At 42.0% G+C, this 21,171-nt stretch overlaps 1 protein-coding gene across 1 annotated transcript in view; it reads right to left on the bottom strand.

Annotated features, from left to right (window-relative positions):
- Nucleotides 1-3,176: 3,176 nt before the first annotated feature.
- npas2 (neuronal PAS domain protein 2) overlaps nt 3,177-21,171 on the bottom strand; it is a 37,390-nt gene continuing 19,395 nt past the window's right edge. The window contains exons 10-22 of the mRNA XM_071539583.1: nt 16,695-16,777; nt 15,589-15,695; nt 15,139-15,286; nt 14,163-14,247; nt 13,933-14,059; nt 12,303-12,400; nt 12,094-12,174; nt 11,415-11,606; nt 8,520-8,735; nt 7,025-7,209; nt 6,034-6,126; nt 5,197-5,407; nt 3,177-4,612 (exon numbers count right to left, since the gene is read on the bottom strand). Coding sequence (XP_071395684.1) covers nt 4,391-4,612; nt 5,197-5,407; nt 6,034-6,126; nt 7,025-7,209; nt 8,520-8,735; nt 11,415-11,606; nt 12,094-12,174; nt 12,303-12,400; nt 13,933-14,059; nt 14,163-14,247; nt 15,139-15,286; nt 15,589-15,695; nt 16,695-16,777 — 1,848 coding nt within the window. The 3' untranslated portion in view covers nt 3,177-4,390. The remainder of the gene's footprint in view (nt 4,613-5,196; nt 5,408-6,033; nt 6,127-7,024; nt 7,210-8,519; nt 8,736-11,414; nt 11,607-12,093; nt 12,175-12,302; nt 12,401-13,932; nt 14,060-14,162; nt 14,248-15,138; nt 15,287-15,588; nt 15,696-16,694; nt 16,778-21,171) is intronic.

The raw sequence follows: 21,171 nt of genomic DNA, 5'->3' as shown, positions 1-21,171 counted from the left end.
AATATGGCCAAGGGCAGAGACACAGAAGGACAGCTTTACTGCACCCTGGCATGAACGTCTGGAAATCTGCTGGAGGAGTACAACAATATTCAGCCACAAGAGATTTCATATAATTTGTTTTTTTTCCCCATTGGTCGGGTTAAAAGTGTCAGCCATTGCTCCAGAATCTCACTTATAAAAGCCACTGTGACGTTTTGACTGTATTTTGTCAGCAGCAGACACGTCACACTGTGGGAAAATGGTTTCCATAAAAAGGCTTGTTAACATTATTAGTATTCCTCATTGAAACCAGCAAATTATGCCCTTTGTTTTCAATGGGAAATGCTAACAATACTGGGAAGCTATTTTAGAGGAACTGTAGGACAAATGTTGAAACTTTTTCCCCAATGTGACAAGTTTCTATTAAGGACCAATAACCGACAGATAATCAAAATGTCAAAAGCCCAGTGCATGAGGGCACTATCATCCTGCAAGAGGCCACCGACATCATTATAGGAACGTCCAACCAGAGGGCGATCACTCAAAATGACTGTATTTGTTGGCATTTACCTTAGTAGACTTAAACAACACCAGGAAAAGGCACTGCCACCTGTTTTCAATGTATTTTGTATACCTCATTTACTCATTTGTTTCCTTCATTTTAGCGGCATTCTGTACCTTTTTTCATTAACTGTCAAAAAAAAAATTGACACTTTGTATTTAATTTGCCTCAAAATATCTGAATGGGATATATAAATGGCTAACAGTGTATTTCTGAAACAATATATCACTGAGAAAAGACTAAAAATGTCTATTTGATCTACCATGGCTGTCTTTACCAGCTCCTGGCATCACATCCCACCCAGGCGGACTACGTCTTGTTAAGAGCTGCAGCCACTCCAATAGACTCTGTAGTGACACAACGTGTACCTTACAAAAGATACTGCTGATATTAATGGTTGAAGGAATGTTAAGATATTTTCATAAAAAAATATTTCCATATAATTTACATGGTACAATGGCTTATTATACACCTCTATATACAGAGTACATCTGCTCTGAAACATTTAAACAGTATAAATTAACATTCTTCTTTTCAAATTGACATTGCACATAGTAAAATGTAAAACGGCACTGAACTTACATGCTGAAAGTATTCTAAAACTTTGAGTCTTTAACCAGTATGAACAGCACCAGTCTTGAAAGTGACTACAACAGACCAAGCGGTACCTCGCTAACTGTAATGTGTAGAGCTAAGACATTAGACCAAACTGTCATGTCGACCATCAAGGGCTGTTTTCATTAAGTGTAGCAGAGTTATATGTTCCACAGTGACAATTTCAGAAAAGCTGAGTCAACGAGAACCATTTTTTCCTACTGAGCTATTTGGGTACGACTACGTAACCCAGGGAACAAATGAATCAGTCAGAGTTTAAGAGTTTAAATTATAAAGTTCTATAATTTATGAACTCTGACACAGGCAAGTATGTGCTTACTTTTGCAAGTGGTCTGTTTGATTGTCATTTACAAAAGAGAGTAATTTGTCTCTGGTGTGTCAGGTGTATTTTCTTCATAGAAATCTTTCCCTAAGTCGGGTGTCGGACACCGTATCCAATACAAGCAGTTCAGCTGCTCATCAGGCTGTACAACTACACTCCAAACCTCACAACACTTGTTTTCACTGTACTATTATTGTTATGTCAGATTATTGCACTACTGTCTTCTGAGACTGCTGCACTGAGCAGTACAACCAATATTTGGTTCATAAATATATTTAAATCTGCTAACCTTTATAACTAACTTGGGAGTGACGGTTAGGTTAGGAGTGCAGTTATAACAACTGATAAGCAGCTGCACATGTCACAATAAAGTTCCCATAGCTAAACCAACATATACAAGTCTCTCTCTTAAAACATCTGATGGACTGAAAAGATTAATAATTGTCAAAAAAAAAAAAATTTAACCAGCACATTATGAAAATAAGTTTTTAACCTACTGAAATACTGAGAGGACTGCTGCTACAAATAACCTGAGAAAATTTCAGCTGTATGAACAAACATTAATGTTTGAGAATTACAATGATTCTTAGTCTTTCAATTGAATTTTCTTAAATCACTGCAGCAGTTTACTTCATGATGTTTAATAAAATAATGCAGTGGAGGTTACTGTAGTGCCTTGGGCAAATTAAACAATATTCTAGTGCTGCTGTTGGCAATTGATTTTCTGAGTTCATGTTCATGGTAGGATGCAGTGTTTGATTTACTGTTTTCTGCTATGTTTAAGTTATGTTATGGACAAGTTATGGACGTTGATATATGTGCGTTTTACTGGCATTGTTCCAGACCATTGAACTAGTGTAACATTCATAAGTGGACCTTTAATGAAAAAGTTTGAGTACCCCCCATTTAGGAGTTCCAACATAATTATAGGGGGGTCCAAACTTATTTTTATCAACTTTGAAGTTTGCTGTGTTTAAAGGGTTTATCGGGAGAGAGAAGCTGACCATAACCTACATTGTCTGACTTCTTGTTAAGTCTACTGAAATAATGACTTAATGAAAAATGACATAAATATTGATAAAATCAATAAGTCAGTACTGTTCAGAAACCGGATAGCAGGCCAAATCTCTCCCAAATCATTTTTCAGTGTTTCTAAGCTATTTATTTCAGCAAACTCCTAATACTTCTGTAGAAATTTGTTGTATTGAGGTGTGGAAAACTACAATGAGTGACTCCCACTTTCTCATTTGACTGATCACCAATGACTCAAAGTGTTGTGAACTTCAGAAAACAAGGCCAAGCAAAATATACCCGGCCCAGAAAAAGAGGAGGCAACAGTTTGTACATGCCCTTTTCTTGTGAAAACAGATTGCATTCTACCATGAACACAGATTTAGAGGGATAAGGCATTAAGACCAGTGTTGATCTTTCAATGCCCAAGTGAATCCATAAAACCAATATAACTAGTTTGTATATAAAATTACTTTCTCAATTTCCATACACTGTTTGAAATATGGTTAATAAATAGACATGAAATGATTTTGTAAAGGTTTCAGTAAATAGGTAACTTAATCTTATTAGATACCATTAAATCTGTGATTTTAAAGGATTTACTGATTGGAAATGGAAAGGTTGCAAACAGTTTGCGGACAGTGACAAATATATCCAATACAAATCTAGATGTCTTCTGTTCAAATTCTGATGTGGAAAATAATAAATTATGACCTATGAAAATATAACTTTGTATTTCAAATGGACCTGAGCTGGATTTTTAAAGCCGTAATCAGACAAAACCATCAAACCACACCATGAAAGTACCATGGTTGTTAAAGGCACATTTTTCCCCCTTCTGGAAACCTACATCTCACTTCAGGACTCACGCTGCAGAGCTCGTCAGCGCTCTGTCATCATTCTCATTGACAGGTGGTGGGATAGTCATGACACCACTTCTTCAGTCCCAGATTGAGGCTTTAAAAATCTAGATATAACTTTCTAATAATTACAGAATATTTCCCCAGCTTCCCAGTGTAGCACATTACATCTACAATTCTTAAACCTGTTTGATTATGGATATGACGGTCATTTCACCATTACGTGTTTAATATTTAAGCCCCTTTCCAGTGACCTCACCTGCAAAGTGATATTTATCAAACATACCTGCGAGCAAATCATTGGTTTCAGGGCAAAACGGGAGTAACATCTGATTCCTGCCAACTGAAACAGACACTGACGTCGAGTCCCCAGTTACACAAATCCCTTTCTGAGATGAACCATTTGCAGCGGAGCCAAAAATCTGGGAGGATGGGGGTGATGATGCTGTTATGTCACAGGCTTGAAAAAGAACCCCACTATTAACCCATTATTTGTGTGGCGATATCATTTTCATTCATGGACTAACAGAGCTATTTCACTTTTGGATAATAGGGGACGGTACCAAAGTGCAAGCAGACACTTGGAGGAAAACCCTCTTTTAGTTGTTGGAAAACCTCCGCATGTAAACACGTGAAAGTACTGTTTTCTTTAGAACTGCGATAATCCACTTGTTCCAGCAGCGTCACAGATTGACGATTGTGACGAGGGCCAGTGATGAAGGCCCAGCACTTCAGTAAACGGACTCCAATCTGCCACAGAGCCACCTCCTCGGATCCTCGGAGGTTGCGTCATGTCAATGCAGCCTCTGCTTGTGGTTCTCTCTCCAGTGGTACAAACCAGCTTTGTCTGAACGGGTGGCTTCTTACCAACAGTAAGGTCACAACACGCAATCTTACCCTTTCAAGCATTTTTTTTTTTTTGCTGCAGAGCCTGATGTCAAGTATGACTTCTTGTCTCTCGCAAATGCCACACACCGCATAACGTCACCAAAACGGCGACGTATCAAAGGATATCTCAGCGCTCTCACAGAGTCAACGGGGCTACCGAGTCAGCATATTTCGGAAGTCTGAAACACTGCCAGTCTGGTTTTGGGAATGTTGGTATTGCCTTTGTTGCTGTTGTGGCTGTTGCTGTTGTGCTTGTGGCAGTTGCTGTGTTTGCGGTTGCTGTTGGATATATCCCACAGTACTCTGCTGTGGGACATTAGTGGTGTGTAAGAATGCTGGAGTAGATCCACTGTGTAGAAGTCCTTGAGTCTGCATCTGTGGACATAAAAAATTGAGGATGTGAGTGACAAATGTACTGTGCTCAGCTGCCAGAACCCCTTTGTCACACACAGAGCACAGAGCCTCTATCTCACAATATTCAAAAGACGTTTCGAAGGATGTTTTTGTATGTAGGAGGATATAAGCTAGCTACTTACAAACAGCGCTACCAACCAGACTAACTTTAGCGATCTGTAAGCTTTTCTTTTTTTGTTAGCTACTGACTCGTTTTGTTGCTACTGGCCAAAGAAGATAATTAAGTAAAACACAATTTCATATCTAATGAATTTAGAGCATACTGCAGCTTTTTTGTGAATATAAATGTATATAAATATATATAAGTTTTTAAGATGTTTAAAATAATACAGTCTCTGCCAAGTGGTTGGCAGTCTGTGGAAATTGCACAGTGAGAGGTTGCTGTGGTAACTAGGGATTCAGATGCAGTGTTCTGCCTGAAATTACCATAAAATACTAAATATAAAGCCTTGGGTAACTGGGTAAGACACCATTTGAGCAGCATTATACAATGCTCCTCCACAAATTGCGAAGGTTAGGAGAAAAATATGCCAGAGGAGTTGTACCTGAAAGAACTGCTGGGGCTGCTGCAGCTGCAGGGAGTGCTGGGAAGCCTGAGGCTGAGTGTGGTAGGCCGGCTGGGACTGGTGTGTGATGAAGCTGTTGTGTGGGATCATGATGGGCGACGTGAAGACCGGAGAGGGGACCAGGACGGCGTTGCAGTTGACCTGTTGCATGGTGAATGAAGGGGCGATCATCTGCTGCTCCAAGGTGTATCTGTGTAAATGGCACAATCAACAGGTCAGGTACATAAAGAACAGTTTCTATTTTTAAAACCTGACACCCCCTGTCCAAACACAAACAAGCACAAGGGCTGCATTCACACAGCAGTGCCAAGTATCAAAATTCAGCCTCCTGACAGCTCGACACGACACTGTTCTATTTGTAGCATGGATTAGACTGTGTGCCACCATCCTTCATAAAAACATACTTTCATATCATCTTCAACTTGATAGATAATTTGCACTTAATGGAATAGAGAACAGACCGATCATTATCACTCATTCTTAATCTTAGTCATGAGGCTTGCAGTGTGTGGGTGTGTGTGCATGCTTAAAGCTAAATCACTTTGATCTGACCATCCAAACAGAAAGCACATGGCCATGTATGAAGTCTGTATGCGATGTCCAAAAAATGTCCAATTTCATCCTTTTTACACAGCAGTGAAAAGATCAGATCTGTGCCACAAGATCACAAAATCAGATTTGTGTGTGTGTGTGTGTGTGTGTGTGTGTGTGTGTGTGTGTGTGTATGTGTGTGTGTGTGTGTGTGTGTGTGTGTGTGTGTGTGTGTGTGTGTGTGTGTGTAGGCTAAATCCATCCACCCCGTCATACTGTACTCACTTGGTTTGTGTGATGCCTGTGTTGCACTGGGAAGGCTGGGAGGTGACACTGCTACTGGGAACCAGGGTCTGCACGGGCTGGTTGAGAAGCATGCTGCAGAAAAGAACATCTCTGTTGTTTGAAGAGCTGGGAATCAGAAAACTCAAAGCATGACGTCAAAGAACATGATGTGCACCTTGAGCTTTTCACTTATGTGCAAAATATGGTGGGAGTGTAACAGATGCGGAAAAAATGGTTTCCATGAAGGGACTAAAGGGTTTTTCCTTGGATTTTCCTTAATCCTGATCAGTAGGAGGAGATCAGGCCTCCATTTCCAACCTTCAATGATCCGTGCCAAATCATTCAAGAATCAAAACACGATTTTAATATCAACCCACCTTGTCATAACGTTGTCTTTATTTTGATTTTGATCTTGAGTTCTTCAATTATTTGGACATGGACATATAATTATCTGGCCCATACTCTTATTTAACTGGATTTAATGACAATGACTGTGAGGTTACAGTACAGATTCAGCTTTAATTTTCATTAATCAGATAATAAGGTAAGAACTACAGTATGTGTCCCATCATTTCAGGGTACAGAGTATTTGAACAAATTAAAATGAATTCAATAAAGTTATTCCTCCCTGATAATATTCCTTGTGAAATGTATGGGATGGAGAGAAAACTGCTCAAGTTATTCATGTCCAGGCTCACTGTTACATCACTCATACCAAATCAGACTGTGAGACAAGCACTACTGCATTCACAATGATTTCCATGTTTGTCATACTGCCATTATAATGTATGGTTTTGACTATCCATGATTTTTGAATTTTGTCAGATGAAATTTAAAAAAGAGAGAGAAATATGCGTAATAGGCTTCAAAGAGTAGAATGTGTCTTAACTTGGGGCTTCATTGGGCTGGTGTCAAAGATAATTCAAATAGTGAATGTGTGTGGACCATTTAAAAAAAAAAAAAACATAATGCGCCTTTCCAGGACTCTCACCGTAGTTGTCCATCTTGGTTGAACTCGCTGTCTATGTGTCTTTGGTTTGCGTCCTGCAGAGGCCTGGTGTTCGTCTGGGAGAACATCATGGGGTTGCTGTAGAAGGGCATGGTCAGACTTGTGTGCGTCTGCCCCGGCAGACTCACTGACTGGACCTGCCCGCTCCGTACGAGCCTCTGCTGGACCTAGGAGAAAAACAGGAAGATACAGCCCAGGTTAATCAGACACATATCTAATAACACCAGTAATAATAACACTCACCAGCCAGTTTCAACCAATACCCAAGCCTACATGATGACCAAAAGACCAAAAGCAAGGCGAGCAATAGAAAATATTTTGGTCTATTTTGGTTTCACTTGCTAATGTTACAATGTGAAAGTCCATAGAGAATGAATTGGATAGAATGGCAAACTGACACTGTGAAAAAGTGGCAGCAAAAAAATCCTGTACTCTCAAGATTCTTTTTAATATTACAGGTCAAAAGAAAGTAAGATAAAAAAAATTGTGACAAAGTAGACCTCATTGTTGTAGATGGCTAAAATTATCAGGATAGAAATCTATAAAATTACAATTTCAAGTATTCCTTACATCAGGAAAATAAGATGCAAGGTAGCATGGATGCCTGGTGTATTTAGTGAACTCTCTTCTTAAAAACAGGGTAACCATTAACAACAACAAAAATTGAAATAGTTTCCCTCGGAGTTGTGAAGCTGCTCTAGGCAAAACTGCATAAAAATCAATTTCCCTTCATCCTACCTACACAAAAACGTATATGAAATCAGCACAAAAGGCACAGACCATAGCTGTGTGTTTTAAAGATTTTAGGAGGTAGAGGGGAGCTAGCAGGCCAAGGTGTGAGCATGATGAAAGAGCAAAGTTAACACCACTCAAGCCTGGGCAAATGATTAAAAATATAGATTTTGAACATGCTTTCAAGTTTGTGTACCTTTTTGCTCCAGGGCAAACAAATCTGACCTGTGAGTAGCATGCAGCTAAGACCCATATGAAACTGAATTCCAAGCTGTCAGCTGTTGAGATATTTAGATTATATTTATTCAACAAAAGATCCTATCATATTTAGAGCTCAATCCAAACACTGTCTCCCTTTCAGTTGCTGGGTATGAGTCATGCAACCTGTATATATGGTGGGTACTGAAGGTACTGAGTGGTTAGCTGCTAATGACTGAAGGAAATTTGCTCCAATATTGATGTCCAGTTTTGTTTTCCTCTTAACATTTGGCAATAGATTTTCAAAAGACTGTGGATTACTACTTGCTAATTAGCTTTGTCTGTCATACTTGAGCGATGTTATACATTGATTCATGTTCATAAACAAAAACTCACTTTCTCAGCTTGTGTCAAAAGGCAGCATGTCACAAGCTGAGAAAGGTGGTCCAGCAATCTGTCTCCTAGATGTCAAGCTCCAGTTTTCTGACTTGGTAACGAGTTCAGATTGTTCACACTCCACTGCTCCAAAAACACAGTGGTGGGGTACCTGGGGAGAGGGCGAGCTGTGCTCTCTCATCAGAGAGTGAGGAGATGAGCTGTGGGCACCGCAGGCCGGGGGTTTGGGGTGGCCCGACAGCTGGCGGATCACTCCTGACTGGCTCTGCTGGGCTGGCCTGCCCGGGCCCTGCTGCTGGGGCTGCTGGGGCTGCTGGGGCTGCTGCACCTGCCCAAAGTCATTGTGGATAGGTTGCTGTAACAACATCTACACCACACACACACACACACACACACAAACACACAGCATGGATTTAACCTGCACTTGCTATGAAATCACATTCAACATTAAGAAAATAGTGAAACATAAAATTTTCATGTTCAACTTGCTAAACCATGACTTCTATCTGACTGGATGGAGAAAAGGTCAGACAATGTTTTTCCTTGATAATTCCTGTTATTTTAAAAAAAGAAAAAATATGGCTCAAATGTTACTCTGCATATCTTGTAGAAAACTGCCTGTAAGCTCTCCGTTTAACAAGGAAGGCATGAGAAAGAGTTCTGCTGACCTCCCTCATTTTGCAGCAAGCGAACATTTGATAGCTTTTTCCAGTACATCTGTCTACTGTTTTAAAATGATATTAGCATTTCTGTTACTCCATTTATATTTAAGACCACAGGTACCACAGTCAGTTCAGAAGGTACAACTCACAACTTGCTAATTGGTTATCTGCTGCATACTAAAGAGTGTTGGTGTTATGAATCACGGCTCGTCTCATGTTGCCTTCACACCCAGCAGGCAATGACAGTAAACAAAGGGACAACAACCTCTCTTTGCCGTAAGAATACTGTAACACTCCCAGAGTTTCCTTCCTGTGCATGTTCTGCAGTCATGTAGAAACTTACTGAACTGGTTAGAATAGAAAAATGTCTTTGTCAGAGAACATTTGCATCAAAAACTACAATAAATGTTGATAATATCAACGTTAGAAACTGTTTTTTTTTTACTTTTAGGTACTTTTGCTGTCAGTTCCGCTTACATTCCTCCATAAATATTGTTCTTTTATGGTTTTCGTGAACAGAACTGCTTTGTTCCCCTGGGATCTAACGGTCCCAAGTGTGGAACACACTGTCCTATCTGCGCGGTCACAGGTGGTATGAGCCTTGTCCCTGTTAGTCTCTGCTGAGCTCCTTAGGGTGTGATTTTATGTCTGAAAGGAAACGGTGGTAGTTCACTGAGGTAACAGAAATAGCTGCGGCCCCTCCAATCCCCTTGGGAAGGCTTGGTTATTGCAGAATTAAACAAAGGGGAATAACTGTATGTGACATGAATATGTCCCAAGGAAGGGTGGGGCCTCCCTTGATGTACAAAGAGCTGCACTATGGGTGTGGCTGACTTCACACTGGCTCCCCAAGGTGCTAGCAGTATCACCTTGACAGTGCATGTTTAGGAAGCAAGAAAACTCCAACAGCTACTTTCTCCAAATTATATATCCCCTCTAAACTATTTATATGCACCAAATTTCATAAACTGCTAACACATTATAATTGTTAATTTGCAGAAGCTTTTTATGATATTATTAATTTCATGGGATATTATATAGCAAAAAATGTAGAATACAGTTTTCCATCATACATTATTTACCATAACTAAGCAAAAAGATTTAAAAAATGTTTTGACAAATGCCTCTGTAAATTACCAAATATTTAAGAGTTAGAGTTTAGAGTTATTTAACAGAAACAAAATCTCAACCAAAAAACAATTTTCTAACTAAGATGCAAATTAGCATACAATACTATTTATCTGTGGTACCTCCCTCTAAGGACGTTTTCACACCTGCGCTTTTACTCCGGTTAAATCGGACTCTGGTTCGTTTTCCCCCTTGGTGGGATTCGTTTGGGCAGGTGTGAACACAGTAATCGCACTCGGGTGCGGACCAAAACAACCGCACCGGGACCCTTTAGAGGAGGTGGTCTCGGTCCGGTCCCAAACGAACCCTGGAGCGGTTCGTTTGTGGTGGGAACGTGATCCGACCTCGATCTGACCCAACTACCAGGTGTACTCAATTTACTCTGCAAGTTTGAGCTAAACAGCTCCTGTAGCCAGGTATAGCAGGTATAGCCAGTATAGCTTTTTCAAGACGTTTCCTCGAAGTGCATTCGGCATTCTGGTGGTAAAGTTTTGCCTGGTATATTGCCCAGATAATTACAACAGTTATGAGCAAATGCCAACTCTGCCGTTGCTCCATGTTGCATAGCAATGTGCACTAGTCCAGAACACAGGACCTTGTTCCTTTATTTATTTTCTTGCTCCCGCCCCAGACACATCTGACCAATAAGCGGAGTGAACATTCTCACATGGTTTGTAGTGATGCATTTTGGTTTGCTTGGATTTTTCTCTGTGTGAAAAGAAACCGAACCAAGGGGAAAACGCTCCAAGTTTACAAACTCATCAACTGATTCGGACCAGAGCAAACGAACTATAGGTATGAAAACGCCCTAACACTAGCTACTATCTAATCATGTCTATTGAGTAACTTGGTTAAGTTAGTTGGCTGAAATGGATGTTTCTGGCCTCTTGGTGGGGCCATTCCTCCATCTGGGAGGGGTGAAGCAATGTTCTGTTATCTTACTTCAACAGCTGAGATGTAAACAAAATATATTCTTAATAATAACCTGTTTACATGAAAGCCTATGGGACTGTATTGTCAATGAAAGTCAATGTTTTCCCCAAAGCAGGAGACGAGACTTGCATGCACTTACTACCTTTTTCCTTTTCCAAACAAAAAGATTGAAGTGCATTGTGATATACTTTAAATTTTGGGAGTGATTTAAAATTTACTTCAAACTGTGTGACATTTCTGTCATTCTGTTGAGGAATGCTTCAATGACCTACAGTATCTCTCACCTTCAATGTTTTTTGCAAGGTATGTAGTGGGAGTATTACCTGGAGATTAGCTAGTTGCAGCTTCTCCTTAATGTCGTGCAGCTCCTGCTGTTGCGTCTTAATGTCAGCTTGCAGGATCCGCGTCCTTTCCTCCAGCTGCTCCTTCAGCTGATTCATTACACCTAGCTGGGGCTGCTGCAGCTGATACATGGACTGCTGCTGCTGCGTCTGCTGCTGCGTCTGCTGCTGCGTCTGCTGCTGCGTCTGCTGCTGTTGTGTCTGCTGCTGCTGCGTCTGCTGCTGCTGGAAACACAAGATCCACCCAACATACATTACCACAGCCTGGGAGTATTCTTGTGCACTTTAGTTGAGGTTTTTCTGAACAAGTTGAACATGGTAGGTGAGCAGATCTTAATGTGTAAGCATGAAGCATTAAATTGTGTATTAGTAGGGTAGCGACAGGACCAGCACATCAATCTCCTCAGTGATATGAATTGATTTCTTTGAGCAATATGTTCAAAGCCACAAAAATCAATTTCCAATGTATCTCAAAACTGATTTCCTTCTTTTGCACTTGATTTCACAAAGCAATCCTACAACTGGGCCTGGAGGCATTGTACACAAATGACAGAGGAAGTAAACAAACACATAGGCAACTGTCATAATAATGTGATATTGTAGACAAACAGAGGAGAGGAAGGCAACAGGCAGGAGAGGAAGTCTAAACACCAACCATTACGGAGTGCTTGCTGCAGGTAGGAGAAAGGGGGAGGCTCAGTTGGGGAAGGAGGTCAAAGGAATTTTGTCTTTGTACCAAAGTCTACAGGGGGAAAACAACAGAAAGTTACAGTTTAGCACAACCCCTTGACATGATATTTTGTCTACTTTGTGCAATATTTTTCCAGTGACTATTTTATCTTCCAGAGACTGGCAGGTGAACTCACTGACCTTTGAACTACTTGGTTGGAGTCTGGTAGCAGTCTTCTCTGTCCCGATGGATGCAGACTGCCATGATGGTGTGCAAGCCTCTGTGTAGGAGTTAGCTGCTGGAGGAAAGAGAGATCACTTCTAAACATGTTGGTAGGGGTATTCTGTCTGTTTAGTCTCATTATTTGTGCTGTATTTCTTAGTCGACTGATAGTTGATGACTATAATGGCAACAATTATAATTTGGATATCCCAAGGTGGAGGTATACTCTCTCTTTGAGTTCACACAATAGTCTTATGCCGGGGATTTTAAATGCTGTATGAATCATCAATCAAACAACTGACTCCAATTAAGAGTTTCTTTATGTCCCACCCCTTGTTCGGTCAATCATTCCCTGGTTTAAAGAATTAGCTGATCTGTGGCATAAATGAATACTTTGAGAGCAAAAAGCTCACCGTTTTTCTTTCTTTTGACAGAATGAACTCACAGCTTAAATTTCCCTAACTTTCACAAAATATGTATAGTTTCCTCTACTTAAAAGAGCGAGGAATGATAATACCCATACATTTCTTCCTAGGTAGGAGAAAATTAACTAGGGCTTTTCTGAGACAAAGGCGAAAAAACTGTAATGAAATGCATTTCTGTGCTGGTTGTATAACAACATGCTGATTCACTAGCCCTTGACACTGCTACAAACTGTAATGCATTCAGTGGATGCTTTTCCATCGTTAAGTGTCTCTTAGACACATAGATAACAATTCTTGTTATGAATATATGTCTTTTCATAAAACAAATGTCAGTGTGTGTGTATGTGTGTGTGGTGGCAGGGGGTAAGTCCAGCCCACTCTGCCATTTCCTGCATCAAGTTACATTTTGGTCATTTGACCCTATAGTCCGCTGCTCTGTTTACTTCCTCATTTTCTGAACAGCAGCTTATAATGAATCTGAGAAGCATATGCAAGCCCACAGTCAGTAAAAAGTATCCATTGCCACTGTGTAATATTGTACATAAATACGCCAGTGGCAGTGAGTCAAGTGCTTAGCACCATAGACAGTGGGTGTCAGAGCAGCTAAAGTCAGAGAGATTGGAGCTCCCAGAAGACGCTCAAATAAACAGGGCAAGTTACTGTAAGCCTTGGAAACCTTTCATCATAGATGCATCTTCACCCACATATAGGAAGGTGGGTGTTTTATAGACTTGCTGTATTCCGTAGGCCAGTGAGCTGTGGGGTCTGCTTACTTACAAAAGAAGTTGTGGGTCTGTCACAAAGAGGTAATGAGCTCCTGGACATGGTTTGTTTTTTCAGATTCCAGGAAAAATATTAAATTGTAGGATTTTCTCCAAGTATTTTATTGTTATACGAACAAGCGCTAGTTATTGTCTCCATTACTTTTGGAGTGTAACCTAAAGGATTCAAGTTCACCACTTCAAGTAAACCCAATGAAAACATGAAGTATATCACTGTGGCTGCAGTTAATAATGGCATTGTGCCTCCATTTCTAATTTGCCAACAACATTCATAAAAAAAAAATCCAACTTTTTCTGCAAGAAAATAAATGGCAAAACAGTTCCATGCAGCAGTAGGATTTCTGTACATATTGACCCGGTGTTGATTGAGTTGGCCCTTTAGGGAGCAGAGGATGACTCACATGCAGAGTCTGACATGGCTGTGTGGGAGGACTTCCGGGAACTGTGGGAGGATACAGAACGTGCACCGCTGTTTCTGTCCCGCGGAGGGTCCAGGGTGGAACAGATGTCCAAGTACAGCTCCTGAGCCTGCGGCACAGAAGAATGTTCAACACAGAAGGCCTGGGTAATCGGTTTGAAATACATAATACAGAAATACTGTCCTTGTATACTTCACGTCTACTCTACTTACCTTTATGGAGGAGGTGGCTATCTCAGGTGGCGACATCTCCTCGAGGCCAAACGCTCTCCTCCTCTCAGCTCGCACTTCAGCATAACTGTACAGCAGAGGTAGAAAGAGTAACTCAGCTGGCACATCGGAAGTAATGCCACTTGTCTTGGGTACGTCTTAAGTCATTGCAGACAACCCCATTCCCAAGAATTACTTCTCCTTTGGATCAAAAATCAGCTGGACCAATTACACTCTTCACTTTACAACAGCCGTTTCTCAGTCCATTCCAAATGTTAACAGACTTTAATATACAATCAATTTCTAACCCTGTCTATTTTATGCGGAAGGGGGACAGGCCAGGTGATATGTGGCAAAAGGTGGAACACCTGCATTTTGCAGGAGACGCATTTAAACACTGATGGGAATTGCTTATTGGAATACTTTCAGATAATAGCTTGGGGAATGTAAGGTAAGCAATTACTTTAACGTCTCTTAACATTTTACATCTCTTGCAAAGTTAGGAGTGTACTTGTTTGAGCTGAGATGAACAGGGCCACAACTTAAGATAAAGCTAACACAAGCAGGGTTACTATGAAAGGCAGGTGATCCCAGCCCAACTGGTTTCCCACCAGTTACACTGAGACTTGGATGAACAATGGAAGGCGTAGAGGTAAAAGTAAGCCGACACTGGCGCCGTACCACCATAACAATAAGTGGATGTGCAGCAGACCAGGAAAACATGTTTTGATTTGTGATCCTGACAGTGTAAAACCTGTTCTTTACCGTAAGAAAATTTCCTCCTGTTTACTATAAGGAAATTTGTTTCTGTTTTACTTGTCCTGTCGGTTCTTTTTTTGTTAATTTCAAGGAAGTAACCGGAGTTCTCAATGCAACACCTGGTCTCTTTCACATTCACTGAAGCTAGGGCCAAAATTCAAAGCTCACCCACACAAAGCTTTGGAGTACCTGAAGGAAAGCAGGAATAAAATAGGCTTACCTGACAACTGTGTGAGTACAGACAATGAACTCGGGTTTGGAGTTCCACTGGTGGTAAGTGATGTAGTAGTGAGTCTGCAGCCAAATCCACTGTTGACCTTTGGTCAGAAAGCGATAGTAGCAGGATTTACCCTTTCCAAACTGCATTACTGAGGAGAGAACAGTGAAAAAACCCATCAATACTGTGTTCAGATGCTAGAAAATGTAATACTGACCTTGTTCACATTGTACACCTACGTATGATTCAACATCCTTAAACACTGGGGCAGGGTTAATAAACTCTACAATGCCTCACAGGTCCAGACTTTTTCCGTTCACTGGTGAAGTGGAAAAAGACATGTAACTATAGCAAGATGACCTATTTTTGGGAGATGGATGCCTGGATCCGGTGGCGGTGAGGGGAGAGTCAGTAAGAAAGAAATGGTAGGGGAGGGTAGACAGAGTTGCTTACATTGCTTATGACACTGTGCTATAAGATCCAAGTCATCCACATGATAGTAATCATAGCCAGACGTTCCAAGAACCTCAAAGGGCAAATAGCCTATGATTGGTGAAGCTCTGTGAAAAGAAAAGAGATAATAGGCATGTAAGAAATACTAAACTTACATAGTTTAAAATGGAAAAGAAAAGCTATGAAAACCAATGAATAATGGGATCATACAGACACATAGGCCTATATTATCTGAATACACCTGTATATACTGTATCTCAGAATAAAACGGGGTGTAACTTCCTCATGCTTTTTCCGATAAGGAGACAAAGAGATGAAAGTTCACCTCACTAAATGAAGCAAACAGCAAAACATTAGTCATGCGCTCCAACAGTGGAAACAGACTACAAAACACCACATGTACAGCTGTAGCATGATTTTTTCTCACTTGATATTGTCTAAAAGCGATTGCTGTGTAAAATCCATTTAGCCCAGGCCCCCATAAGTCAAGCTCAGTGGCACACAGGTCACATTATGGAGATTATGGAGATATTAATTCAGCAATATTTATTATTGAGACCCAACACATAGCAGCTCAACATGGAGCTGTGAGAGTCTTGTTACAGCTCAGCAGAGGATTGGACAAACAATTTCCTCCCATGGTTTAACCACTGCACAAAGTTATCTAACAGTCTTCTGAGGATGCAGCTGCTCTTTGTACTATGATCAATCAGGTTATTGATGGGTGGGTGTTGGTCAGTGTCTACAGATGGCCCACCTCTGGCCCATTGTCTTACTGAGGGTAGCAGTACATCTGTCCTGGTTATGACTGGTCTTTTGACACTGGTTGATTTGCAGTTTCACCCACTCTCACTAACCAGGGTGGGACTTAGATGTGCATACCAGACCACACAGTGGAAACTGTCATCATCCCCTTATAATGTCACTATAGTGTCAGCTAGCATAACGGAGCCAAGATTACATGCAGTCATGTAGGGACATATTAGGGCTGTATAAGCGCCAACTTACTTCCCATAAAAATCTCCCAGCAGAACATAGTAACATAAATTCTTGCTCAAAATGTAGATGGCCCAATGATAGGACAAAGGATCATAAAAATGTTTTACCTGTGATCTAAAAATAGGAACTTCCATTCAAGGCTGTGTCTGGATGTGAATTCATCACAAGGATCTTCCACGTTGCACAAATCCTAGTCAGAAACACAGTCACACAGTTAGAAAGTCATTATTAGTATTCCATGGCAAAGCAAGGAAGTTCCGGTTTATTACTAACAGGGGTCCACCTCAAGGCACATAACACTGCTGTAGCTATTCAAATGCTGCTATAAAAATTCTAATTAAAATTCTACTATATTATGTAAAGTTGCTTGTTATACTGCCACCATCTGGTGGCAAATTTGATTGCTCTAGCATGAAGCATTTAGGAATTATGCCTCACTTCCTGTTTGTGTGTCTTCGCCGTGTCTGTTTGGCCGTGATACACGGCCAAACAGACACGGCGAAGTTTTGCAGGAGAAACGGTGAAAAATAAGTTTTGCATAAAATTCAAAAATAGCGGAAAACCTATTATGGCTTGATCCAAGGAATCTGAGAATTAAAGTTTTGATTCTATGTCTTACGGTTCAGGAGTTATTGGCTAAAACATAAAGTTGCTTGTTATTGGGCCACCATCTGGCCGATATGTGGAATTTGTTTTGTTTCTTTTGGATTAGTGGGAAGATTTGACACCTATCCATCAAATTTGGTGGCTCTGGGACTTACAGTCTCTGAGCTCCAGATCGTTTTAAGGCAAAAAAAAGTAGAAGTAGATAAAAAATCCTAACAAAAACAATAGGGTTCCACCACCTGCAGTGCTTATAACGTCTTTTGAACCATAAGCCTGAATGACATCCAGTTTAGCGGGTCTTTGTTGGACATGCCCATTGTACACACATTTTCCACCCAATCATCACTGGAAATGTGTGCTATTGTATTATATTTACCAACAACTCCAGAAAATCAAATTTTCATGTTTGTGAAAGGCAGTGGTAAAAGAAACTTTCTCCCTTCCCATCTAACCGTCTCCCTTCCCATCTCACCCCCCACTTCCCACTCAACATCCATTCACACTATCACCACCCGACGCAACCTAAAAACTCTCTCATCTACCTCGCTCTCTTCTGCTATCCTTTCCTCACTTCCCTCAGCCGAGCAGTTCTCTCTCCTGTCCACTGAGGAGGCCTCCACTACTCTTCCAGGGCAGGAATTATACCACGGCCAAATGGCCAGTGCCGTGGATGCCCCGGAGTGTGGCCGTAATGCCCCTTCTAAAATTAACTATCCACACGGCCTGTTTGGCATGCCCTGTTCTGAACTGGCAATTGTGCCCTTAAAAGAAAGTTGTGGATTTCCTCATTTAAAACTACATGGGACGCAGAAAATAAACACACTCATGTTTCCCAGTGTCTCCATCATCACGCTGGACATCGACAGCAGCACAAGATTTCTCCCACTCCCGCAAATATATGCTTGGCTGTCTGAATCTCTGCGAACTCATAGAACAGAGCTTCCGGCAGCTGAGAGGAAATGGAGAAAATCACAGCACCCTGACGATCTCGCTGCCTACCACCTTCTCCTCTCCAACTTCACCTCTGCTGTGTCAACAGCAAATACTTCCTTCTTCATTACTGAAATCCAGTCTTCTGCCTCCAACCCCAGTAAACTGTTTTCCACCTTCTCCTCCCTCCTCAACCCACCCTCCCCTCCCCCTCCCTCTTCCCTCTCAGCTGATGATTTTGTCACCTACTTTGCTAAGAAGGTGGATGACATCAGCTGTTCCTTCCATCATCCAGCCACTAACAACACTATTCCTTACTCCAAAACCTGCTTCTCTGCCCCTTGTCCCCGGGCTGGCTTCCTTCTCTACCCTCTCCCCAGAAGATGTCCTCACACTTGTCAGGTCTAACCGAGCCACCACCTGCCCCCTTGATCCTATCCCTTCCACTCTTCTCCAAACCATCTCCACCGACATCACTCCCTTCCTCACTACCCTTATCAATTCCTCTCTGTCCTCAGGCCTTAGTTCCAGCTGTTCTAAAGACTGCCAGAGTCAAGCCTCTTCTTAAGAAACCCTCTCTTGACCCTGCTGCTATCCAGAACTACAGACCTGTATCTCTTCTCTCATTTCTATTCAAAACCCTTGAGCGAGCAGTTTCCAACCAACTTTCTCTCTATCTCTCCCAGAATGGCCTCCTGGACCCTCTTCAATCCAATTTCAAGGCTTCTCACTCTACTGAGACAGCTCTCTCTGCTGTTACAGAGGCCCTGCACACTGCCAGGGCTTCAGCCCTCTCTTCTGTCCTTGTCCTCCTTGACTTGTCTGCTGCTTTTGATACAGTTGACCACCAAATCCTTCTCTCCATCCTATCTGAACTGGGAATCACTGGATCTGCACACTCCTGGTTCGCATCCTATCTATCTAACCGCTCCAGGTATCATGGAGGGGATCTCTGTCCAGACCCTGCACTCTTAACACCGGTGTCCCTCAGGGCTCAGTCCTGGGGCCCATGCTATTCTCTCTCTATACTAAATCCCTCGGCCATGTGATCTCCTCTCATGGCTTCCCTTATCACTGCTATGCCGACGACATTCAACTCTACCTCTCCTTCCCCCCCTCAGATACACAAATTGATGGGTGTATCTCCGCATGTCTCAAAGACATCAGTGCTTGGACGTCTGTGCACCACCTCAAGATCAATCTTGAAAAGACGGAGCAACTCTTTCTCCCAGGGAAAGATTGCCCTCTCACAGACCTCTCCATCTCCATTGACAACTCTACTGTGTTACCCTCTCAGAGTGCCAAGAACCTCGGGGTGATCCTGGACAACCAGCTGTCCTCCTCTGCCTACATTGCAGCGACAACCCGCTCCTGTAGGTTCTCCCTCTATAACATCCGCAAAATTCGCCGTTCCTTACGAGGGAAGCGACACAACTCCTGGTCCAGGCACTTGTCATCTCCCGCCTGGACTACTGCAACGTTCTTCTGGCCGGGCTACCTGCCTCTGCCATCAGACCTTTACAGCGCATTCAGAACACTGCAGCTCGTCTGGTGTTCAACCAACCAAAATTCTCTCACATCACTCCCCTCTTCCCATCGCTTCACTGGCTTCCCATCTCTGCACGCATCAAATTCAAGACACTGGTACTCGCCTACAGGGCGGTACATCAGACTGCCCCTCCCTATCTGCAATCTATGGTCAGGTTCCAAACCTCGCCTCGTTCCCTCCACTCCTCCACCCTTGCAGGTCGCCTCACCCCTCCATCGCTACGTGGGCTCAGAAGTCCCTCATCCCGGTCGCCACTCTTCTCATCCCTGGCACCACAATGGTGGAACGAGCTCCCCCCTTCTGTCAGAACGGCCGAATCACTGCCCATCTTTCGGCGGAGACTAAAGACACATCTCTTCAGGTTACACCTGGACCCTTATTGAACTAACCTATCTTCTTACCCTTCTTAAACTTAAAAAAACAAAGAAAATTCAACGAATGCTACTTATTCCTATTAAAAGTCTTAGCTGATGAAGACTGTGATGCACAGTTTGTTTCACTACTGTTGACAAAAGCGTCTGCTAAATGATGTAATGTAATGTAATTTAATGTAAAAGAAAACTCTGTTTTTGGACAGCAAACTGACATTTTCTTACAAGGCACAGTTGCTAAAACAATGCTGAGCCTGTCTTCAGCAGTAATAAGTGTCTTCAATTTTTGTTTACATTTTGCGAGGTAATGCATGCCCTTTTGTTGCATATACACTCAGCGGCGACTTTCTAAGGTACACCTCCCCTTTAATGAAAACAGCTCGTCCCTCCAGACAGTGAGTCATGTATAAATAAAGCCTAAGTGTAAAGTACGCAGACAGGGTCAAGAGGTTCAGTCGCTGTTCGTCTCAACGTTAGAACGTGCAGGAGCCGTGATCTAAGCGACTTGGAACGTAGTATGATCATTGGTGTCAGACGCGCCGGTTCCACCATCTACAAAACGGATTTCCCTCCTGGGATTTTCGCACACTACAGTGTCTAGAGTTGACCAAGAATGGTATAATGAACAAAAAACATCCAATCAGTGGCAATCCTGTGGGTGAAAATGCCTTGATGAGAGGCCAGAGGAGAATAGCAGGAGTCATCTAAGCTAACAGACGGACCACAAGTATGCAAATAAAAGCTCAGTACAACAGTGTTGTGAAGGGCATCTCAGAACACACAACTTGCTGAACCTTGAAGTGGATGGGCTACAGCAGCAGGAGTTTGTCGGGTTCAACTCTTGTCAGCTAAGAGCAGCAAGATGTGGCTACAGTGGGCATGTGATCACCAAAACTGGATGACTGAAGATTGGAAAAATGTCTTTCTCTTTCTAAACCCCTCTTTCTGTTGTGACATGCTGATGGCAGGGTCAGAATTTGGTGTAAATCTACCCAGTCCTACCCAGTATTAGTTACGTGTACCTAAAGGAGTGGCCACTGAGTGTAAATCTTTGTTATAATGCTGTGGACCGCAGCTTCTTGCTGCCATGCAGCTTTTGATTATTGGTTTAGTGCCAGCTGTTCCTAC

This window comes from Centroberyx affinis, unplaced genomic scaffold (genome assembly GCF_046629955.1).
Source record: "Centroberyx affinis isolate AG114_WGS23_722 - 3 ecotype Tasmania unplaced genomic scaffold, CSIRO-AGI_Caff_v1 ptg003475l_1, whole genome shotgun sequence".
Taxonomy (NCBI): Eukaryota; Metazoa; Chordata; class Actinopteri; order Beryciformes; family Berycidae; genus Centroberyx; species Centroberyx affinis.
The sequence above is the reverse complement of the archived record's forward strand: the minus strand, read 5'-3'. Positions and strand labels throughout refer to the sequence as shown.